Here is a 24,949-nt window from a genome sequence, read left to right on the forward strand (position 1 = left end):
TCCTCCGGTGAGGCTCCGCCCCCGGGGCGAGGTCAGTGGGCTGCGGGCGCTCCGCTGGTTGTGTGTACGCTGTGTCGCCGCTGTGAGCATGGCTGAGGAAGGTACTGAGCTTTCTCCCTGGGGCTGGCCTGAGCGGCAGGCCTGCGGGTGTCTGGGTATCTGACGGAGAAGCTCTCCCCGCCCGGCGTCGCGGGAGCTCGGACTCCTGCTCTGTGGGGTAGAGGGCTTTCTGTGGCGAGGGAGGCGGAGGAGAGGAGGAATGGAGAAGGAGGGCGACGGGGTTGCTGAAGAGAAGGGAGCGGGGGAGCGCGCTTTCTGTGATGGGGACGGGGTGGGGAAAGAGGGGAGCTGAGTGGGGCGCGGGGGTCGGGGGGAGGGCTTTCTGTGGTGAGGAGGGAGGGGGAGGGGGCGGGGTGGAGAGGGGCGGGGCTTGGTGGAAAAGATGGGCGGGGTTGGGGGAGGAGGGCGGAGTCTTTGACCGTAGTAAACCCAAAGGGGCAGATGCTGCTTTCTGACACCTCAGAACTTGGTTCTAGGCGCAAAGCTTTTAAGATTCAAGATTCAGGCTGTATAGCTTTTATTTACGAAATTATAACAAAGATGAAAATTCTTGACTAGGTATAGCTCCACTTCCTGAAACACAAATTTTTGGGGATGTTTTGTAGGGAAAAAATGAAAGTCAATGAGATACTAGCTGGTTTATTTGTCGTGAAAGAAACAAAACTGGGTTACTTCCCCATGTGGAAAGGTAAATGGAAAACTATGAGAAGGATTAGAATAAATTATAGCTACATATAATTGGAAGAAATGGCTGACTTTTTTGGTGTTCACTGAAGAAAATTTTGTTCAGAAAAATTGAGGTCTGTTTTGAGATAATTAATTTGATTATCATTCGTGTCTTTTCTTTTTCAGAAGGAAATCAGGAGTTCACTTCCAAGATGGAAAACCCATCAGATTCAGCATCGACTTCACCTGACGCTCCTCAGGCCAGTGAGAATCCACCATCACCCCCGACTTCACCTGTCGCTCCTCAGCCCAGTGAGAATCCACCATCACCCCCGACTTCACCTGCCCCTCAGCCCAGTGAGAATCCACCATCACCCCCGACTTCACCTGATGTGCCTCAGACCAGTGAGAATCCACCATCACCCCCGACTTCACCTGCCACTCCTCAGACCAGGGAGAATCCACCATCACCCCATTCGAATAGTTCAGGAAAACAAGTATGGATATCTTGTGTTGTCCTCTATCCCCCACCCCCATCTGTCTGTTCCAAAGTATTCTGATAGTGCCGGTTTTAAGGATACTGGAGTGTGAATTAATGTGTAGCTCATACCTTTCTAACTGCCAAGATTTTCTTCTTGAATCAGTTCATTTTGTTTAATTTCTTATGAGGTTACTGCGATGCTCCAAACCAAGGAAACTTGAATCTGTACAGTATTTCTTAGGGGGACGTCTTTGGTAGCAGGTCTTCTCCTTAGTTTATAGTTCTGAAGCATTTCTAGTATTATCAGGCAAATACTAGCTGCCAGTGGCAGGCGAAGTGTCTCAGTCCTATTTTAGTTAACCTTGCTAAAGTAAGACTATAGGTAGCCTCTGGATATTAGAGACATTGGTGATGCTTGCATGAGATTTGTGGAAACAGAAAGCCATCCATTGTACCTATCATAGAAGCATATAGCCTTTATTTTTAATAGATCGATTTACTACAAGAATGTATCCTTAACATTTTTGATGTTTGTGTCTTTTTCAGCCTCTGAGTGGAACACCTAAAGAGAGGTTAAAGAAAGCAAGATCTTCATCTCATTCATTTTGTAGTGTGGTGAAGCGTATGAAGGTAGAGAGTGACGAAAATAATCAGACCCCTTCAGAACCAGGAGAATCTTCAAAGGAAGAAAGTTGTTCAAAGGCCCAAGAAAGCTTGAAAAACAAAGACAGTGAGCCTGGAGAAAAGAGCTCAGAGGAGAAAACCACGTGTGAATCTAAGTCGCCGGATACTGGGTCATCTAATGCCCTCCCAAAGGAGTCTGAGAATGCGGCCGTTAGAGAAAAATTAAAACAAGAAAAAATAAGATTGATCAGGCAGGTTGAAGAGAAGGAAGACCTTCTTCGGAGGTTAAAGTTAGTCAAGATGTATAGAATAAAGGTAAGAAGGATTTTAGAACCGTTATATCATTTTTACATAAATTGCAGTAGTTTCTAAAATTGGAGATACATTTTAGTTTGATAAACAGTCAGCCAGAAAACCAGAAACCCGCGTTACAAGAGCTTTGACTGAAATGGAAGTAGTTGGTTCAGAGTGAGGCTGAGGAACCCCTTCAACACCAGGTAAAACTTAAAAGCTTAGGGTTTTGTTTAATGCACAGGTGGAGCGTTTTGGCCTTAATTTCTAGCCAGTAGCAAGATGAGAAGTGTGAGGGGTGCAATGAAGATGCAGTGGGAACAGAGAGGGATGGCGTTAGAACTAAAAATGGACCACAGAATGCAAAGTGCTGTACTTTCAGTAACGATCCTGCCTAAATGTCAGGCATTTTATTTGAGAAAACGGATTTTAGGTTTCAGCTCACACACGTTGAGTAAAATAGAACATGGATGTCTAGAAGGAGACATTTATTATCTTTGTAGTTCTTACCCACGTAACACCTCATTTTATCCCAAAACTGGAGTAAGTGACAGAATGGCATGTCTTATATGTGGTTTTGAATTTTTAGGACTTTTCTAAATGTACCTGATGCGAAATGTTGAAAATACTTTAAACTTGAATATTTTTACCTTTAAGAAGTTTGCAGTACATGGAGAAGTTAGGCACAACCCAACGTCATATCTTAAAAAGTATAGTTATATAAATGGTGTATTGAGACCCTCAGTTTGTTCTTACATCTAATACGTGAATTTAATAATACTTTTCTAAGGTTAAGGTCTGTCCAGAGCTTGTACTGCCCTTTATACCTGTGTTACTGGCCTTTAAAGTTAGACAGGAACTAATTCATTAATTTAGCTACCTTGATGATGTGAGTTAAGAGCCCCACATCTGATGACTGACTGACTTTTTCTGTTTCAGAACGACGTGACTGAGTTAGAGAATCTAATAAAGAAGTGGAGGAAGTGTGGTCAGCGGCTGCTGTGTGAGCTGCAGTCTATCATGTCGGAGGACGAGGACGAGAAGCTGACGCTCACCGAGCTGATCGACTTCTACGGGATAGACGACAACTTGCTGCACTACAATCGAAGTGAAGAAGAATTTACGGGGGTGTGAGGCTATTCCCCCCTCTCTTCTTTGGGTGATGTGATCATACCTAGGGCCTCAAAACGTGCTCTGTTCCTGAGCTGTACACTTGGCCGCTTTACAGATTGTCTTTGAGAATGGCAATGCAAAGAGAAATGTTTTAAAGGGAAAAAAAAGATCTAAGCTGTTGTGGCTTAGAGGGAGGAATGTTGAACAGTTTGGGATATTCTGACACAAAATTATAAGACGAAGCTTAGTATTTTGGATATGTTTGCTAAAGAAAATATTTAAGTATAAAAAGTTAAAATTGTGTTTAAAAGGAAGTTTGGATAATTCTAGAAACCAGGGGTAATTCATTGATTTGGGGGGCAAAAGGTTTTATATTCAGTATTAGAAAGTAGTATGTTGAATGTCTAAATCTCAAGTGGCATAAATGTAGCCTGCCCCTCCTAAGTTCATGGACCTAGCCTCATTTGCTTAATGTATCTGTTTGCTAACCTAGCAGCTAATTAAACTTAAATGTCTACACTTTTCTCCAGTTTGCTTTCATTTTCCTCATGTACTAAAATGAACATCTGTTTCTTGGGATGCTTCATAGCCTTATTTCCTACACGAAGGTGCTCTTGGCATGAACGGTCTTCATAATTGCCTTTGTGGCTTTATCTGTGATGTAAATTGGAACGGTCTGTTGAGTTCATAGCTCTCAGCCAGAGCCATGTGTAAAAATGTGGCCTAAGCTGGCCCAGTAGCTGAGAATTTACAATGAGCCCATGGGGAACGAGTGTTGCTGTTGCTGTGGCTACTGTATGAACTTGGAAGACAAAGGGCTAACATTTTTAAGGGAGAGCCTTGGGGCCTCCTCGTTCTATCTGCCAGTCATTCCTGAAGCCTTCATGATTTCTGCCTTGGGATCTAGAAAAAAGATTCGTTTCTAATTGGCCAGTATTCTAGAGTCTCTTCCCAGAAGTTCATTTTTAGTTGAGCACACTCCTTCCCTTCTGATCTGAAAACCCTTGCTGTTTGATACAACAGGGGATTCAGACCTGTACACACCCACCTACCATATACATGTATGTATAAATTCCCTCTTGCCATCTGTATTTGTGAATCTGTCCTTCCTCCACATAAGGCCATGCTATGCTTGACCTAATTGACTATATCACTAGTAATGAACTATAAAAACTTAGGAACATAACTGCTGTTGAGCAGAAGCTAAGAGGCGTTGGTACCATGAACAGTGTTGATGGGTGGGTTAGAGCCCTTGCATCTGTCAGACCACTAAACTGGAAGGGATCTTTGGGCAGTTGTCCTCCAAGCTCAGCTTATCCGTGCTTCAAAGCTGAGGCAGCTGAGGAAGGAGCACCTCTTAAGGTTGGTGATAAGCCATAAGTAGCCCGGGATGTTTGTCCATTAAGACCAGAATCGGTCTGTTAAATTTAGGACATTGTCTTTTTGCTAAGGGAGTATTCAGGCAGCTCGTTTAAATGACATACTAGCAAAACCAAATCCAGTATATCCATGCTTGACTCTGCAGTTGTCACAGACCTGGCAATCCCATGCTAAGTATAAAGTGCCTGTACCTTACCTCTTGATCCCATCTCTGTGCTTCTCAAAAGTCTCTTAGAAATCCTACAAGAAGTGTTACCAATGGCTTCTCTGCTAAGTCATCTAAACTACCTACCTTAGAATCCTTCTAGTTGTGGGGAAGGAAGAGTCCGCAAAGAGATGTTGGGCCTGCTGTTGACACACGAAGTGCTGAGCACTAATGGAAAGTCAGTTTCTTCTAAATGGAATTTTTTCCTACTATTTTTACATCTGTGATAGCTGGAAGTATTCATTTTTTCCTTTTATTGGAAATAGCTTTTTTTTCTCTTACATAGATTCTGATAGTTTCCCTTCCCTCTACTCCTAGTTCTTCCTTCCCCTCTCATCCAGATCCACCCTCTTTCTGTCTCATTAAAAAACTAAGACAGGCTTCTAGGGATGAGAGTAAAGTCAAATAAGATAAAAACTAATATGCCAGAATAGGCAAAACAAACTTAAGTGGGAATTTTTATTTTTTTGAGGTAGTCTCATGTAACCCAGAATGGCAGCCAGTTCTAATGATTGTGAAATTACAGGAGTATGCTCCCAAGTGAAAGATTTGTTTTGATTACTTTTACCCATTCAAGTATATATTATATATGGTGATGTACATTAAACCTAAATTTAGATTATAAGTTGCAGAAAACTGGGACATTGCTCTCACGTGGAGTCAGACAATGATAAGTGATCTTGAAGATGTCCCTTGGAGTCAGCAGACCGCAGCTCTGGGAGGGTGGATGGGATTATGTTTGCCAAGGAGTTGTCTTGCAGAATTAGAATTTTCTACAAAGTAGAATAAAGGATTTCAAGGTAATGAGCACACGTTTACTGGACCCTTTGAGGGTTAAAAACAAAACAAAACAGTTCTGTTACAGTAGGGAAGGAAGGAAGACTGTTTGTGAAATATAATTTACAATCCAGTGTTTCTTGGCTGAAAACCACTGTTTTTTAATAAATACAAGCGACACTTTACAATATTTTACTCATTTATTCCTGGAGGATAGGTAACTGTGCTGAGTAACCACCTAAACTGTACTATTAAAACTGTGCAGCTAAGAGGTGACCTACTTAAATTTCCTGATAAGGAGAGAAAGAAGTTTCTGTCCAAGTGATTCTGTTCAAGGGACATTTAGTTGGGTGTTGTGTGCCTTCTGCTCTACATTGGGATGAGAGCAGGGAATGTCTTCATCCTGAGTCTTTCAACTTCAGCCTGCAGGATTGAGATCTGCTCAGCTTGCTGCTTGGAGATGTTCAACAGCCTCTGCAGCTTCAGCTGGTTGTCGTAGCGTTCTCTAGCAATCTTCTCACAGGTCAGCTTAGATCCTAATCCAGAAATGGAGAACAGAAGTCGTTATTACCACCTCTTTCCATACAGAAGCAACACTTAGGGTCAGTCCTGTCGAAGGGGATGCTGGGAGCTATGACTGTTGTCCAACTATGGGGAAACTGGTTAGAATCCCTTTGATTGACTGAGAAAAAGAGCTCACCTATCTCATTGCAAATGTCTTGTCTCTCTGAGACGGCCACCAGTTCTTCCCGTAGATTACAGCTTAGGGTGAAATTTGCAACATCTTTCTGATTGCTGTATTTTCCCAGTTTCTTGAGTAGCTTTTTGCAGTTTTCTACATTCTTCTTATGATTCTGAAATTTTTATTCCCATGAAACCCCAAAACAGTGTTGAAAAAAAGTTTATAAAAACATTTGTACTTTTAAAATACTTTATCATCACTTAAGATAATACTGTATATATCCCTTGTATCTGTTGGATGGTCTGTCCATAGTAAACACTCGGGTTTTTTTTTTTTGTTAAAAGATAGAATGTTAATACCACACTTTAGAAAAGATTTTTAGATGGTCTTAATTTAACAATGAACATTTTAAAACCTTGGCAATTACTTTCCTTTAATCTTATATGCTATACATAGTAAAACCAGTTTTGTTACTAAGTGATACTAAGATTAAAAAACAAAAGTCCAAATGCCAGGAAAACAATCGGTACTTGTGTGGCTCAGATTTAACTACTGTGAAAGCAAATCCACATAAATTATTCCCAGTATCCAGAGAAGTGCTGCAGTCTTAGCACTGGCTATGGTTACAAAGACACCATTTGGGGACCTCTTGATTGTCATGAGTATCAGTAAATTATCAAGTTAATGTTAGTTTCTGTCAGAGCCCGTGGCTGAAACATTACTTTGTCCATATGGTTCATGTCTGTTAGCTTTAGAATAATTGATAAGCTTGAGGCTGACCTTATCTATAACACTGATCGTTTGCTCCATTATTCCAATCTGAATGGCAATCACATTCTCGTAGTTTGGTTCATTTAGGTACTTTAAAAAAAGAAAAAAAGGCATCACAATACATGTTAGGATAATGTTTTCTATTTCTTTGAGGTAACTATAGACAGTTTTGAAAATTACAGCTTTTCATAGCAAATATCTGTATGTTAAGATTAATTTGCCTTTTGTGCTATCATATTTACTCTTATTTAGCTATCAATACACTCATCTCTCTATATGCTAATCATTACAAAGATCTAATGTTTTTCATTTGTTCAACTTTGAAAGATACTGTCTACCTAGGGACTTTGTAGTTTATTTGGTAGCTAAAGAGTGTCATTTAAAATATTTGAATAGATGTTACTAGAATCAAGTAGGAATTCAATGTGACAGCAGTATAAAAAATAATAAAACTAATGTTGAGAGGGAAAGGAGGGGAGGGGAGGGAGAAAGGGAGAGAGAGGGCATGTGTAGGTGGACGACAGAATGAGCATGAATGAGGATACGAGAGACCCCGGGCCAAGAGACTAGTTAGAGGCTAATTGTAAGACAGCGCATCTTACTCTTAAACCAATGAAAACGGAGGACTGGCCGAACAGCGGCAGAAACAGGAGACGAAGAAGATAAATAGCTAAACTGGGAAAGACAGGTACAGGAAAGACTGACTCAAATCTTTAAGCCTGAGTGAGTGTCTGTAGAGAGATGGGAAATAAGAAAAGAGTCATGTAATTAGCAAATTAAAGCCCTGTAGGGAAAAGAACTTAGCTGTGCTCACACCTGGCTTGTGCTTAGATCTGGCTTGGCATATGATGCTTGCCATATGCAGGCAGGCAGTAAGTCTTTTCGAAGAATGGACACAGGCTGGGGCAGGGAAGACTTGCCTTCTGCCGGTCTCGTGAGAAGAAGAGCATCTGGATGTCCCAGGCCCTCTGGTTTAGGTCCTCCATCTCCATCTCCATTTTCTTGTGTTCCCACTCAATCTGATAGATTCCTTTGTGGACCTCTTTACTTTCCATCATACTAGCAACTTTCTTTTGTCCTTGAGTCTAAAAGAGTAAAAATGAGTAGTCAGGGTCTGATTCTGTATACGAGACTGCAGACCATCTGAAGCTGCTAAGACTTATCTGATAACCTGTATGGGTTTGGAAGTCTTCATGTCTTCGCAGCTGATCCTCCTGGATAAAGCATGTGGTTAACATGGCTAGGCATACCAGCATCTATCTCGTAGCTAGTAGCAAGGAAAAATGTCAGATGTGACACTTAAACACCCTGCTGTTTTGTACTTCATTTTGGAATAATGGTTACTCAGTTTATTCATATTAGGCTATAGATTCATATCTTCAATATATTTATATAGGTTATTTAATAACCCATATGAAATTCAGAAATAGTTAAAGATAAATAACATTTAAATTAAATATTAAACACCAACTTTGTTTTAAAGATTTATTTATTATTATATCTAAGTACATTGTAGCTGTCTTCAGACACACCAGAAGAGGGCGTCAGATCTCATTACGGATGATTGTGAGCCACCATGTGGTTGCTGGGATTTGAACTCACGACCTTTGAAAGAGCAGTCAGTGCTCTTAACCGCTTGAGCCATCTCTCCAGCCCAACACCAACTTTTATTATCAAATAAAATATTAAATACTTATTCAATTCACTTAAATATTTAATAGTACATGATCTCAAAATTAAGGAACATTAATACGGATAATTTATTTAAATAAAGATGGTCCTAAGATCATCAGATGAGATTACTGTGTCTCTAAAATGAATTTATAGCCCTGTGTGGTGGCCCCTACCTGCAATTCTAGTTCTTTGGAGGCTTTGATCACATAATCTCTGAGCCAGCCTGGGCTGTCTGTCAGTCAAGCAGTCTATCAATTTATGTCAGATACTACCCATTACCATTTTCCATTCTTTCTCTTCTTTTTGATGCTCGTGCAGCTAAGCCCTGCCCTGCCACGTTCTACTCCGTTATTCATCCTTTGCTCGGAGCTTGGTCCCTCGACTCCTTGCAGTTCTTACCTTCCCTCATCTTTTAAAATTGTATCTCAGTCACCCTACTCCTGTGCTCGCTTGTTTCATCTGGCCCTCAGTAGCCAAAATAGTCTCTAAGTTTAAACATTTCTCTGCTGAGGAGAGCCGTTGACCCAGTCGAGGGTCAGATGCTTTGGTTTATGCAAGGTGGGGGGAGAGAGGTTGCCATTGGCATGTCATGAGTAGAGGTCAGGGATGCTGCTAAGCAGCCTACACAGGGTGGCCCCCCGTAGCAAATAATCCATCCCAAATGCCAGTGTGCTAAGGCGGAGCAGCGATGTTTTAGAGCCCTGTCTCCTTTCCCACCTTCCTCTCAGGCAGTGTTGTAGGATGTGCTTAGTGTCATTCTGTCCCCATGTCCTGGTATCTCACCCCTCCTGAGTGGTGCCCCTTCCTTAGCCCTCTACTTAGACCACTCCTGTCAAATAGTTGACACTGCACAAATCTACTTGGCATCTCTTCTCTCGGGGTAGCTAGGAAACAGTGCCTAGTTTTCTTTCCTACTTCACTAGAAGTTCCTCCACCTCTTTCCCTGTTTCCTTCTGTGCTGGACCTTTCAGAATTGGATTGGAGGTGCAAACACAAACTCCCTATTTTTGGTCTATCTAACTTTCTCGGTTATCTCGACCAATCTCATGGCTTAAAATTACCCATAAGTAGATATCTGTGGAATAATCAATGTGCAGGTATTTACACGTGATCTATAGAGAGGACTCGATCTGAACTCTTGTCAAGTTGGACATTCCACTGAAATGTTTTTAAATACATCTTAAGTTAACAAAGGGCAAACAGAACTCTTAACTGACTCCAGCCAAAGCTCCAGTCACAGTCTTTCCACCAACAGTTATTGATACTATAATCTACAACAGTTATTGATACTATAATCTACAACAGTTATTGATACTGTAATCTACTCAGCTAATCAACCTACAATTTTAACAATTTAAGATTTTCTGAGACAGGATCTTGGTATGTAATCCAGGCTGGCACTTACTGTATCTCTTGACCTGGCCTCTGAGTTCTGGGGTTACAGGTATCATCAAACCTGGCTAAGCATGGTATTTTCTGCAAACCTCCACTACATGTTTACCAAGAACACTTGAAAAAGGTGGAAAGTTGGGGAGTCTACTTCGGTTGTCTAGTTTTGGAGCAAGATTGGAACCAGCATTTAGGAAAAGCTAGCCTTTTCTTTTATAGAGCTAAGGCCTTTGGCCACTGAGAGAACAGCAAGCCCTGCCTCATCAGGATGGTTTTGGTAGGGAAAGGGTAGAAGAAACCAACATAGAAAAAGGAAAGCAAGCTATATATTCCTAGTGAAAAGGTAAGGAAGAATATACTGAAACAAAAAAAGAAAAGAACCGCCTCCCACGAAAATCCTGTCAACCAAGAATTTAAGAATCATGTTTAAAAAGCCATGTTTCAGAAATGAAGGCTAATCTGAAAGGGTCCTAAATTTGAGGCCAGCCTAGGCAATTGTAGCAAGACCTTTTCTCAAAACTCTAAATGTAAGCCGGGCGGTGGTGGCGCACGCCTTTAATCCCAGCACTCGGAAGGCAGAGGCAGGTGGATTTCTGAGTTCGAGGCCAGCCTGGTCTATAAAGTGAGTTCCAGGACAGCCAGGGCTACACAGAGAAACCCTGTCTCGAAAAACCAAAAAAAAAAAAAAAAAAAAAAACCTCTAAATGTAGAGTGGACTATTTTAAAATGAAGGACAGATTAAGACATTTTGAGGGGAACTGAGTGGACAGAGGAAATCCAGTGTTAGTGGGTCAGCTCTGTAAGGATGCTAAAGGAAGTTCATCAAGTCCAGAGATAGTAGAAGGAACTCAACAAAGAAGATAAAAATACTACCGAGGAACTCTGAATACACGTGTAAATGTAAAACCCAGTCTGGTCCCTAATTACTCCTTGTAAGAGGAAAAGACACAGAACAGTCTCCATACATCAGTGTTCATGAGTACAGACTACGGAAAGACGGAATACAGCACTGAGCTGCGCTTTAGAGGGGCAGAGCTTCCAATACTCCTAAAGCTAAGTAGGCATTCATTCAAATTTTCTTGTTATACAGTTAAGAGAATTTAACTTTATGTACCAGGGAAAAAAAAGCTAAAGTTAAAGCCAGCAGAAAGAGAGTAAAACTGTGTGTGTGTGTGTGTGTGTGTGTGTGTGTGTGAGAGAGAGAGAGAGAGAGAGAGAGAAATAGAAAATAGGAAAACAAAGAATAAAATTCATGAAATAAAAAGTTGGTTATTTGAAAAACAAATCAGTAAGATTATCAAAACTTAGCTAGATTAAAGCACTGGTGGAGTGTGGTGGGAGTGGGGACTCGCATCCAAAACCAGAATTGTGATTAGAGATCTATCAGAACTATATAAATCAAAGAGATTATATACTAAGGGCTGTATAAACTAAGGTAATATATGTAATGGTTTGAATATGTTTGGCCCAGGGAGTGGCACTATTTGGAGATGTGGCCTTGGAGTAGGTGTGTCACTGTGGGTGTGGGCTTTGAGACCCTCTTCCTAGCTGCCTGGAAGTCAATCTTCTCCTAGCAGCCTTCAGATGAAGATGTAGACCTCTCAGCTCCTCCTGCACCATACCTGCCTGGACACTACCATCTTCCCACCTTGATGATAATGAACTGAACCTCTGAACCTGTAAGCCAGCCCCAATTAATTGTTGTCCTTATAAGAGTTGCCTTGGTCATGGTGTCTGTTCATAGCAGTAAAGCCCTAACTAAGACAGGAGTTGGTACCAGGGACTGGGGTTTGCTGTAATAGGCTTGACCATGCTTTTGTTTGGAAGAATGTGAATTTTGGGACTTTGGCTTTGGGGCTTAACAGGCTATCCTAGTAGGAATATGGAAGACTTTGTTGCGTGTGATTTGAACTGTGCAGGCCTAGTCCAAGAGGTTTGAGTGGAGAAGAACTTGAGTATGTGGCCTAGGGACTGTTTTTGTGGTATTTTGGTGAAGAGTGTGGCAGTTTTTTCCCTTGTCTGAAAAGTCTGCCTTGAGGCTAAGGTGAAGGGACTCATTAATTGCATTGATAAAGGAAGTCTCAGAAACACCCATCATAGACTTTGTGGTTAAGTCTCATGAAGAGCATTTTAAATGAGCCTAGCAAGCTGAGAAAGAAAAACTATCAAGTATGTGGTTTGAGTATTAAAGGGGCACCAGGAAGTGAAATGGAGCTGAGCCTGTGTTCAAGGATTTTACATTGAATTGAGGGAGTAGTGACCTTGGGGCAAGATCCCACCCAGCTGAATTTAGATCCATGCTTGGTGGACCACACCTTTAATCCCAGTGTTTAGGAGATGGGCATGCAGGTCTCTGGTTCAAAGTCAGTCTACAGAGCAAGTTCCAGGACCGGTAAGCTTAGGCATGAAGGAGTTGGGAACCAGAGAGCTGGTGATAATGTAATAGGACAAGGGGGCTATGTTCCAGCCCCAGAAAGCAGCAGGAGGATTAAATGTTGTCCTTATAAGGCTGCCTTGGTCATGGTGTGTCTACTCACAGCAGTAAACCTTTATAATTTGACCTTATTGATTTTTGATAATATAACAATTATATATATATTTATATATATGTGTGTTAGAATAGACATTTAACATCACTGTCCTGGACTTTTCCTACCTTAGAATTGTGTAGAGAGATTTTTAAAAAAATGCATCTTAGGGTGAGTTCTGGGCACATTTATAAAGCTCTATAGGTTATTTTAATGGCATCTACTGAGAGAAAACACAGATACAACTGAATAAAATACTGTCTTAGTCAAGGTTACCGTTGCTGTGTTGAAAGGCCACGTCCAAAAAACAACCTGGGAGGAAAGGGTTGATTTGGCCCACACTTCCACGTTAGTGTTCATCCTCAAAGGAAGTCAGGAAAGGAACTCAGACAGACCAGGAACCTATAGCAGAAGCTGATGCAGGGACCATGGGGGTTGGGGGAGCTGCTTACTGGCTTGCCCCTCATGGCGTAATCAGACTGCTTTCTTATAGAACCCAAGAAGGGAAGGCCCTACCCACTACGGGTAGGGGCCTCCTCCATCGGTCACTAATTAAGAAAAGAGTCTACAGGCTTACTGAAAGCCCAATCTTTATGAAGACATTTTCTCAGTTGAGGGTCCCTCTCTCCAGTGACTCCAGCTTGTGTTAAATTGACATAAAATAACCGGTACACTTAGCACGGAAACGAGAGACACTACGAGGCATTTTATACAAAAGGCGGTATGTTCAAGAACTATAATTACCCGAATCACAGAATTCAAGTCTTCAATTATATTCTTATTGATGAGAATTGCGTCAGAATATTCCAGCATCAACTGGAAATTCTCCAGTTCGACTTGCCCTTGTTTAAGAAGGATTTGTACTGTCAAATTCACCTGGAATCTCACCTTCTCATCCTGTAATCTAAATGGAAAAAGACTTCAAAGAAGTGTCTGTGATAGGTTTAGGTTTCTAACTTCACCTACTATCTGAGAGATAAAATTCTGATGGAAGGAATGCACCCTGGGTGGCATGAAGAATTGTCCCAAAGATGGAGCTTTCTAGAGGACCCTCTATGTGCCTTCGCATGAGCTGGAATTTTACTTGGATTATTGAAGCAACCGTATGGACAAAATTACAGTCATGAACTCTTACTGTAAGTTAAGAAAAAATGTATAGTTTGTACTGTAATAAGAATTATAAAATGAACTAGAAATACTTAAATGGAAAAATTGACCTTACTGATTTTTGATAATATAACAATATCATATATATATATATATACACACACACACACACATATACATATACACATGTACATGCATGCCTGTTTTTTGATGCTGCTGCACATGTGTGCCTGGTATGTGATGATATTTAAATATATATAAATACCTTTCATATTCTCCCTACATCCTACATCTGAAACTGATATTTGGGAAGCTCACAGAAGTATTTATCCATGTGGCTGTACATACAGCCTTTTGAAGCAAAGACTTTATACAAAGCACCCAGGCTCCATGAAGAAAAACATAAACCTGGTGGGTGTTTATCGAGAAATTATTTGGAAGTCTGCTTAAGTCTTCTACTCAGTCTTGAGCTCAGAAGTCTCTATTGACAGAGACAGGTTCGTTGTATTTTTATGTGGAAGGAGCATTCTTACACAAAACTACGATCCTCGCCCCCAAAGTTTGCTTTTGCGTTAAGACAACACATGGCAAATTCTCTTTTGAAACAAGTCTTAGGTAACAAAGCACTTGATATAAAAATAGAACATTTCAGCACAGCGCCAGGACCGCAGCAGAGCCAGCAGTGGGCCAGCCAGGCAGGAGGCTGGCTCTGCAAAGATGGCCGTCCTTAACTGAGCCCCACTCACACTGGATAGGAATGGAAACCCCCGAGAAGCTGCGTTACCGGATGAGCTCATGGAACACTTTTTCGATCTCATGATGTACTGCGTCATCCTCTTCCATCCGCTTCCGGAGAAAAGTCGTCATTTCCAGGAGGCAGGCTGCCTTCTGCTTCACCTGAGAAATGCAACCGCAGCCTGTCACGACACGGGGACACTTGACGCCAACATCTGTCTTTTGACTTTTTTCATAGAAAATCTTAACAAGCCCACCTTTCTCAGAGACTAATAGAAGTTTAAATATTTTCATAAGCCTGCTGAGTTATGTAAAACATGGGTGGCACAGTCCATGAATAATTTAAAGAGTATCAAGTTGGCCTCTTGCTGAAAATCAAGTATGCATTTGTGTGTGTGTGTGTATGCATGTATCATGTACATGTATATATACCATTTTGAATCTGTTCCCATCACTTTAGATGAAATTCTAAATTCTTCTGGCCAGCTAAATATAACCCTATGCAAAACAAGATTGTTTCTAACAGCGCCGTGCAGGAGAAAAGCAATGTGAGCGGCGTGTGCAGTTTGAATCTTGTTATAGTCACTGGATCAGATGTGAGGGAAACAGATGGACTGAATTTTACTAATGCTTTTTATTGAACACAGTCTCTCCAAGATATTATTCTGCTCATGAGCAACGTAAAAATTACTATCGAGACATTTTTCACTTGTTTCATGGTAGGTCTTCTAAATCTGTATGTGTATTCCACTCTGAGGACATCTCAGTCATGGTCACATCTACTTCCAGTGTACAGTGACTGCTTAGCACTTGTGGCCATCATTTTGAACCTTGAGGAGTTACATCATTGCAAATAATATTACAAGACTTTGGTTATGTTAATATTGATATTACTAACTACTACCCAGTAGGAGAACCTTAGTCCTCCTGGATATACTGACAGGTGTGCTATTTCCTACTAGTATACTTAAAATACAATTTAAAATGAAGTTACATACTTTGTATTCATTTTCCACTTTTGCCCGTCTAGTTGAGCAGAAATGTTCCCAGACTGAGGGGTCCAAGCCTTCGGGCATGTTATTGATATTGTCCAACTCATCCATGGCTTTCATTAGCTGCGCTAAGTTTTCCTTATTTAACTTGGCAGATCCTGGTCGCTCTCCATAAGGAACAAGACTGGTCACATCTGCCTGTGTTTTCTGTTTGTGAACCCTGGTATTAGCAAGAAAAGAGCATCAACTTTTAATACTCTCCCAAATACCAAAAACCAAGCCAGCCAACCAATCAAACCAACCAACCAACCAATCAAACCAACCAACCAAACCAAACCAACCAACCAACCAACCAAACCAACCAACCAAACCAAACCAACCAACCAATCAAACCAACCAACCAACCAAACCAACCAACCAACCAAACCAACCAAACCAACCAACCAAACCAAACCAACCAACCAACCAACCAACCAACCAACCAACCAAACACCACTGTTAAGTAACAGACCATTAGCATAAGCCTGACACTGTATGGTAATTTACTTTGTCACGTCAGGGCCAGTGAGTGGGTTACTCCAGGGACAAACGCCCACTTTGTTCATACCCTAGGCCCCTAGACATGCCCTAGAATTACAGACATCTGTAATTATTGCTGGCCCTGCAGCTTTTCCTGTGTGTGTGTGTGTGTGTGTGTATTGTAAGCAGGCAAACAAATACCCAATAGTAGTGTGAGTGCCCCCTGGGTCTGTCTGGCATAGCCACTTCTGGTATCTTTTCTTCAGTAGGGCATGCCTGGACATAGATAGACTTGGGGAAGGGCCCTTTTTGTCTGCATTAATGAATTAGCTTAGTTTTCTTGGGCTGCGGCTGGGAAAGGAAGAAGGTTACAAACAATGGTGCTGGGCACTCCCTGTGGAGACACTTGACAATGCGCTGCCAGTGATGGTCCCACCCATATCTTTAGACAGGATAGTCGGGTTCTGGGAGAAGCTACTGGCCCAAGGCCAGCTCTGGGTCTGCAAGACAGTGGGATTAGATTTCAGAGCAGATTCTATTTGACTATAAGTGCTTCCCCTTGGTTGATTATATAGCACACTCCTAGCCAGACCTGGGAGCTCATCACCCTGCGGCCTCCACACTCAGAGTCTGAAGCAAGAAAACAACTGAAAATTCCAGGCCACTCTGGACCACACATTGAGCTTCAGGCCAGCCAACGCTATACAGTTAAGGCCGTGTCTCAAAAGATAGAAAGTAAAATGAAAAGGCGCTCTTTTGAAAATAGGGAAACTGAGCTAGGGAGATGTCAGTACTGAAGAGGATAAACAGCAGGGCTCAGTCCTCAGCACCCATATCAAAACGCCTACTACTGTGGGATACAATTGAGATCCATGCCAGCACTGGATGTGCAAAGATGGGCAGATTCTGGGGCCTCTGGCTAGTCAGCCTAGGAAAACTGACAAGACCCAGGCCAGGGAGAGAATCTGTCTCAAAAACTAAAAACAACAATAACAGAACAATCAAAAAGGTGGAAAGGAACTGAGAAATCAGGTTGATGTCTGGAATACACACACACACTCACACTCACACATATACTCACACACACATAAACATATACACACACATACATTCACACATAGTCACACACACACCCTCACACATACACACACACATACATCCACTCTCACACACACAAATACACTCACACACACACACTCACACACACTCACATACACACATTTATACACACAGAGTGGGGGTAAGGGCTGTGGAGAGAGAAGCTAAGACGTGAGACAGGTTCTGGGCTAACTTCCCAAAGTTGGTGGTAACCTGTCAAAGGTGAAGTGTATCCCTCAAATTCTTTGTGGAAAACAGCACAATTCTGTATTGTATTTGTTTGAAAGTTTGAATTTATTGTGTTAGAAATCAGCTAACTACTCCAGTACTTCTCCCAACTTAGGAACACATTTCAGAACTCTAGATAATCGTTATTTTGAGCTATCTTTCTTTTGAATTTTTTTAAAATTTTAAACTTTATTATAAAAATCATTGTGAATAAATACTTTGGTTTTGAGGATAGTTACATGCGATTCTCTGAGGAAAAGCAATTTGTGGTCAAATTGTGGGAAATGTTGCTGTTTTGCTATTCCTGGAAATCCAAACGCCACTACCAAGTTTTGGGAAGCTTTGCAGTAAAGATGCCACTTAGCTGTAAAAACAGTGCTTCCTCAGGTGAGTTCAGTCTAGGAAGCTTATGTCAAGGAACTCCAGTCTACACCACAAAGACAGACTTACTCGGTGGACTGTGTCTTTGGAAAGCATGTCCGATTTAAGACTTTTCATGTGTGAAATGAGAACACAGACACTTCACTCTTTGTAAAGAGTAGAAGAAGCCATCACACTCCATCCTCTCTCTCTATCCATCACACAATACCAGTGAGATCTTGGAAAACACTGAATTATGATGCAGGTGGACACCTTCACCTCAGAATGCTTGAACTGATCATTTTTATCTGATCAGGAAAAGGTGAAAAAAAACCTATAACTTATTTTACTTTTTGACATTTATTTGCTAACTTTTATTTTTGTGCATGTGCACACATGTCTGTGTGTTGTGGGGCATGGTGAAGGTCAGAGGGCAACTTGTGGGAGTTGGTTCTCTCCTTCTAATCATGTGGTTCTGAGGATACCACTCAGGTCACCAGGCTTGGCCCTGCTGAGCCATCTCTCTGGCCCTTACAGTTCTTTTAAAAAGACCCTGCCCTCCCCACCCCTCAAATTTGATAGCATGAGAGAAACAGACCTTGGCCGGCGTTTAAAAAGTTTGTAGAGGACATCCACCTGGTGACCCAAAATGTCAGAAAATTCCTTTTTGAAGCTTCGATCCAGAATCTAAGGATAAACACATCACCTCCAGGATTGCAGAAACACACAGAAGTTTCTCAATTGGTTAACGCAATTTCGAAACTACACATGGTACTGCTGCGACTTTAAGACCTGGTTTTTTTTTTACAGTTATTGGAGAACAAAGTTATTGGAGATGCAAAGACTTCCTCAAAGATTTGTTCCTAGGGAGCATGCCTAGGAAGTGCTATTTTATATCAAAAGTCACCTAGAAGTGTCCCCCAGTAATATTTACTCAGGAAACACACACGTTTTGTTCCGTCCACTTTGTCCTGCTCCTTCCACGTCATTTTACTCCATTGTCTTTGTGTTAGTCAAGCTATTGCCTCTGTTATAAAGTGCTGGCTTACTGCTAAGTTGATTTTATGGGGATTGCATGGGCTCCACAACCCCAAGTTTGAGAACCCTAAATATGATGATTTCTCTAACATATTCCCGCCCCCCTCAAGAAAAAGCTTAACCTAGGGAAGTTTGCAAAAATTCCTTCTAACCCAGGATGAAATTCATCCATAAGGAAAGGGGACAGAAGGAGAGCAATCCACAAGGAAACTGACTTCTGTCCCGCTCAGCCTCTCCTGCCAATCCCAAGTGCAAGACTCTGCATTGCGGAGTGGATGTGCCCGTGACTCACTTTGTCCTCTGCCACTAACATGTCATGGTGCTCCTTGAACACGTCCAGATCTTCTCTCGCTTTCTGGATGGCTTCTGCAGTCTTGGTCTACAGCAATGGCAGATAGTTAACTGGGACTGGAGAATTCTCAAGGCAAACAAAGTTATAGGTGACTCTAGAGTAAGACCTCACAGGACTCATCCAGTGTCTCTGAAATGGCCTCCTCCTCCTCTGTCAAAGATGTCTAAGTAGCCTGCAAGATTATTATAGTTCAGACATAGGCTTGTTATGTAGCTCAGGCTGGTCTTTACCTTGTGGCCTTCCTATAGCGATTGATTATAGACATGTCCTACATTGCCTGGTAAAAAGTTCTTGGCATATGTTATAAACAGACTTGTTCTTCTATTTTCTTTTTCTTTTTTTTTTTTTTTTTAAAGATTTATTATTTATTATATGTAAGTACACTGTAGCTGTCTTCAGACACTCCAGAAGAGGGCGCCAGATCTCCTTGCGGATGGTTGTGAGCCACCATGTGGTTGCTGGGATTTGAACTCTGGACCTTCGGAAGAGCAGTCGGGTGCTCTTACCCACTGAGCCATCTCACCAGCCCCTATTTTCTTTTTAAAACAGGGTCTCTCCCTATATAGTCCTGGCTGTCCTGGAATTCACTATGTAGCTCAGGCTAATCTCAGAGATCTGCCTGACTTGCCTTTTGAGTGCTAGGATTAAAGGTGTGCACCACTACACCTGGCCATATAAACAGGCTCTTAAAGAGAGTACATATGTCGTTTCTGATGTAGTAAATGTGTTGGCAATGGGCTTAATTAACACTATCAACGTAGGTTGACACCCACTGAAACACACATTGATAGTTAGCATTGATCCCCATTATCTCATTCATAAATCTTATCTATTCACGTTTATACTATGATTGTGAATATGAACATTTTCATTCTAAGTTTATCATTTCTATGTTCAGTGACACATGGCCCATTGAGGGTGACTTTCCCTGGAGAATGTCCAGCAAACAGCTTCAAAGATTGCATGTCTTGATCAAGGTCTACAGCTGGGCCATGATTAATCACTGTATTTTGAGGTGTGTGTGTGTGTGTGTGTGTGTGTGTTTCTCTGTGTAGCCCTAGCTGTCCTGGAGCATGGCTGAACAGAAAAAAACAAAACAAAACTATGAGGTGAAGTAGCCAAATATTATTGTAATGGTCCCTACTCGCCTTTTCTTTAAAGCCTCTTGTCTCCAGAGAGTACTTGATTAGAGTGGCGTTGAAGATTCTTGTCAGATGAGGCTCCCCGAGTGCGGTCTGTGCCTAAACAAGGGTTGCAGATGCCCGAGGGTCCTGTACTTACTTTCTCCTCCTGTTTCTTCAAAAGGTAGTTGTTCAGGAACTGTTCCCGGGAGCTGAGTTCTTCGTCCAGCAGCAACGAAAATATGATGTTGTTTATTTTCAGTTCCTCCTGTGGAGATAGGAGGAGAAGGGGGAGGAGGGGGGAGGAGGGGGAGGGGAAGGAGGAGGAGTGTTAAAGTTCAGCATCCCCAGCTGAGAGAGAACTTCCTGTGGATGGGCATAGACTTGACACCCATCAAACGGAGCTTATGAGACAAGGATGCCTTAAATGAATGAATGCCTGAAAGAAAAGTCAAATGGGGACCTTCTACAACAGCTCTTGGTTATTTTACCTCACTTCTCATGTCACTGTGAGTGAAAGACAGACACAGAGGGACACTTAACACAAGTGCAGTGTTCAATGGGCTACTATGCAGCCCAATGTACCTGTCATTACCATTCAGTTAAAAAAATAATCAGTTTTGCCTGCACAGAATCCAGGTGTCACCAGACGCTCAGCCCCAGTAGGAGCCAGAGTTTTGACCTCAGCAGTGACCAGCTCCCGTGTTTCTGTCATTCTCTCTTAGTGAGAACCCCTGGCATAGTGGCATTGCTTGTCATTAACAATATTTTGTCACAATCTCGTGTCCTCTTATTGTCAGCAATCAGCAGTCCGTAGGCAGGGTTTGTGTCTCTCCAAATGTTTACTCGAACCACAGTTTGTAAGGGTCCCAAGTCCCTTTTAGTCCTTTGGTTGGACCCTTTTGGCAAAACTGTGGGTGCATCCGTGTTCTCTGGTCAGGGCACACATGATGTTGCATTGTCTTTGGGGGATGTTTGTAGCTCTGGATGCTCAAAGCTCAAGCCTAGTAAATCTACTGAGAGTTGCAAAAATGCTCATTATATGTTCTCCCTTTTTAAAAGTTTACTAATTGAAATAGCTTATAAAGAAATGTGCCTCCTTATAATTTTGCTGTCAGGGGTATAGTTTGTACAGGAAAGTCAGAATCAACACTAGATAGTTTATCAGTGTGAGAGCAATGCCCCTGTTGTCGGCATCTGCAGGTGATAGATAGGTGGTTGCTATTGACTGTTAAATTCAAAGACTTCGGGATCAGAGGAGGAGGGGCCTGTTATGGTTTGTATATGCTCAGCCTAGGGAGTGGCACTATTAGGTGCGGCCCTATTGGAGTAGGTACGGCCTTGTTGGAGTAAGTGTGTCACCGTGGGTGTGGGTTTTACCGCCCCCATCCTAGCTGCCTGGAAGCCTGTATCTGCTAGCAGCCTTCAGCTTCATAGAACTCTCAGCTCCTCCTGCACCAGGCCTGCCTGGATGCTGCCATGCTCCTGCCTTGATGATCATGGACTGAACCTATGAATCTGTAAACCAGCTCCAATTAAATGTTGTCCTTATAAGAGTTGCTTTCCACTGGGCAGTGGCGGCGCACGCCCTTAATCCCAGCACTCGGGAGGCAGAGGCAGGCGGATTTCTGAGTTCGAGGCCAGCCTGGTCTACAAAGTGAGTTCCAGGATAGCCAGAGCTATACAGCAAAACCTTGTCTTGAAAAACCAAATAACAAAACAAAACAAAACAAAACAAAAAAACCAGTTGCTTTCCTTGATCCTGGTGTCTGCTCACAGCAGTAAAAGCCTACCCAAGACAGGACCTCTGGGCATGGTGTGGAGAATCATCTGGATTAATGTATGGGAAAAGACCCATCTTGATTGTGGTCAGGATCACTTTCTGGGTAGGGGAATCACAGACCATATAAAAGCAGGAAGAGACATGGGCAGTACACACACCTCTATTGCGCTTCTGACTGTACATCAGGAGCCCAGTGCGGAGGCCTGGACTTCCCTGTTCGATGGTTGAAACTTAAAACTCTGAGCTACAGTAAGCTCCTTCTCCCGAAAGTTGCTTTTGGCAGATTATTTTACTGCAGCAACAGAAAAGGAAACCAAGACAGTGAGCAACTGGCGTTCTTTTCTTAAAACGTCATCGACCTCTGAGTCTGGAAGGGCTTGATGGGTTTCAACAAATTGCAATCGTTCTGCCCCAAACCTTTGTTTTTGATTCTTTTTTTTTTTTTTTTTTTTTTTTTGGTTTTTTGGGAAAGAGTTTTTTTGTAGCCCTGGCTGTCCTGGAACTCACTTTGTAGACCAGGCTGGCCTCGAACTCAGAAATCTGCCTGCCTCTGCCTCCCGAGTGCTGGGATTAAAGGCNTGCGCCGCCACGCCCAGCTTGTTTTTGATTTTTAGATGGTGTCCCTTAGAGGAGGAATGGCAGTAGCTGCCGAGTCCTGTGGACATTGCCACGTAGTCTGATCCCCCAACCCATTATTTGTACCAGAAGATAATTCTAAGCATGTCTTTAAAAAAAAAATAGCCGCTTCACCGAAGCAATTCTGCACACCGTGCATTCCGCCACAAGCTGTGTATAATCTGAGGCTCTGCCGCGTGCACGCAGCTAGGTAGCCGCTACCACAGTCAGGGTTGGAGCATGTGTCATTCCAAGAGAAAGCAGCTCCTTCGTCGCCACCTCTCTCAGAACCTCTCAGGAGCTCCTCCCGTTCCCAGTAAGCTGCAACTTCTCAGGGCGCTGGAGAAGTCAGTAGGACCGAGCGAGCCTAGCAGTGCCAGGCGAGCCTCCGCACCAGGAGGGTGCACCGCTCAGCTTCCTAAAATGGTTTCATGTCCCACAGGCTACTTAAAAGGACAAGATACAGAGGCGAAAGCTTCCTTTACCTGGTTGATGACCATTTCTGCCTTCACTCTCCTTTCAAAGAGTCTCTTCAGGTGGTCGTCAAAGTTCTGCGTGTTCTCTTGAATAGAATTTTGAAGTTTCTTTAGCTCCGCTTCTAAAGACTAAACGGAAGGCGATAATCAAACGCTTGTCACGATTGGCATTCGTGTTTTGTCGCATAGAAAAAGCAGGGGTAAGGCAGGGGGGTACTACCTGGACCCATCTAAAATACTGTGTGTTTGGAAGTTTTTATTTCATTTTTCATTTTGTTCACCCCTCCCTCTGTCTCTCTGTCTCTGTCTCTGTCTCTCTCTCTGTGTGTATGTGTTCGTGTACACACAGGTATGGAGATCAGAGGAGGATATTGAGTGTTCTTCATCCTTCTCCCTCCTTTATTCTCTTAAGACCACTAAATCTGAAACTCCCCATCTAGGCCAGGCTAGGCTGGCTGGTCAATGGGCCTTCAGGATCTGCCTGTCTCCCCATCCCCATGCCCCAGCCCTGGGGATGCAGGCATGCACAGCCATGCCTGGTTTTCTCAAAGTCAGATCTAAGAATCTGAACTCAGGTGCTCACCCTGGTACAGCAAGCACTCTGCAGTACGCTGAGCCATCTCCTCAGCCTGAGGTTTGCTTTAGGAATGACACTGAAGGAAGATCATGTTAACGATCACTAATCAAGCAGGCCTCATAAATCAAGCTGTAAGCAACTCTTCCCAGAAAATTCTGATAGTAATTAACAGATAGTAATTAACAGACATGCAATTTGGCCCTGAAAAAGGTTTCCCCTCCTATTTTTTTTAATAACTTGGAACTTTTTATATTACCTATTTTGTTTTGATATTTAATTTAAAAGTGTGTGTGTGTATGAATATACACATATGGGCAGGTGCACGTGGAGGCTGGAAGAGAGTGTTGGATCCCTTGCAGCTAGGTACAAGCATTGTGGATAGCCTGATACAGATGTTGGGATCTGAGCTCCTACCCTCCTGATTGAGCAGTAAGCACTCTTAACCATGGAGCCTTCTCTTCAGCCTGCTGAACTTGATTTTACATGACTGAGAAAGTAGTCCAGTGCCCAGTGTTAGGGAATAAGATGTGTGTGTGTGTGTGTGTGTGTGTGTGTGTGTGTAAAATGAAACAAGATCATCTGGGAGTAGATTCATTGTGAGAGCACCAGGTTGAGCAAAACCAAAAACCAATACAGAAAAGCTTTTCTTAAAAAAAGAAAAAAATCCAACTGAGGTTAAAGTTAGCCAGTGAGGGTAAAACTGGATTTTGTGTTTCTGCTTTGTCGTCTTTGTTCACAGCATGGGAGCTGAGGAGGCAGAACACCTGCCTGTTAGCTGTCTGTCAACATGCTGTAAACTAGACTCATCTAGGAAATGTGGATGAGGGAGGAGTTGTCTCACCACACTGACAAGCCTGTGGGGCGTTTCCTTGATTACTGACTGATATGGGATGGCCCCTCCGGCTATGGTTGGTGCCACCCTGGGCCAGTGGTCCTGGGCTTGTGTGGAAAGCAAGCTGAGAAAGCCAAGGAGAGCGAGGCAGAACATTACCTACACGTGTAAGATATTTTAATGCAGGCATGTTGCTTCTTTGAGCTGGAAGAACATAAAATAGAAGTATTTTACAAAAACCTTAAGCAGGAACTGATCTGTGTGTCATGCTGACTGTATTTTTCTCCCCTCAAATCCTGACATCGAAAGCCTTGGTAATGTCTTGCATATGCTCTAATAGGTGTTCCTTAAACATATGAAGAAAGAACAAATTATCAAATGAATGGTAACATTGTGGAAAGGGTTAACATTAGTAAGGACTTAAAAAAAATACTCAATAAAATCCTTGCAAACTGAATCCAAGAACACATCAAAA

The 24,949-nt window shown here is 42.4% G+C and overlaps 2 protein-coding genes across 2 annotated transcripts in view; one reads left to right on the plus strand and one right to left on the minus strand.

The window, feature by feature from the left end:
- Positions 1-3,759, plus strand: Sfr1 (SWI5 dependent homologous recombination repair protein 1). Its single transcript, XM_021152014.2, has 4 exons — positions 1-101; positions 913-1,223; positions 1,754-2,146; positions 3,062-3,759. Exons 1-4 carry the CDS (start codon positions 89-91, stop codon positions 3,254-3,256), a joined length of 912 nt encoding a protein of 303 aa, XP_021007673.1. The 5' UTR covers positions 1-88; the 3' UTR covers positions 3,257-3,759.
- A 1,936-nt stretch (positions 3,760-5,695) lies between these two features.
- Positions 5,696-24,949, minus strand: part of Cfap43 (cilia and flagella associated protein 43) — a 91,800-nt gene continuing 72,546 nt past the window's right edge. Inside the window, exons 28-38 of the mRNA XM_021151404.2 lie at positions 23,075-23,194; positions 20,352-20,459; positions 19,011-19,097; positions 18,279-18,367; positions 15,482-15,695; positions 14,533-14,645; positions 13,386-13,545; positions 7,971-8,135; positions 7,060-7,140; positions 6,298-6,451; positions 5,696-6,133 (exon numbers count right to left, since the gene is read on the minus strand). Coding sequence (XP_021007063.1) covers positions 5,967-6,133; positions 6,298-6,451; positions 7,060-7,140; positions 7,971-8,135; positions 13,386-13,545; positions 14,533-14,645; positions 15,482-15,695; positions 18,279-18,367; positions 19,011-19,097; positions 20,352-20,459; positions 23,075-23,194 — 1,458 coding nt within the window. The 3' untranslated portion in view covers positions 5,696-5,966. The remainder of the gene's footprint in view (positions 6,134-6,297; positions 6,452-7,059; positions 7,141-7,970; positions 8,136-13,385; positions 13,546-14,532; positions 14,646-15,481; positions 15,696-18,278; positions 18,368-19,010; positions 19,098-20,351; positions 20,460-23,074; positions 23,195-24,949) is intronic.

This window comes from Mus caroli, chromosome 19, assembly GCF_900094665.2.
Source record: "Mus caroli chromosome 19, CAROLI_EIJ_v1.1, whole genome shotgun sequence".
Taxonomy (NCBI): domain Eukaryota; kingdom Metazoa; phylum Chordata; class Mammalia; order Rodentia; family Muridae; genus Mus; species Mus caroli.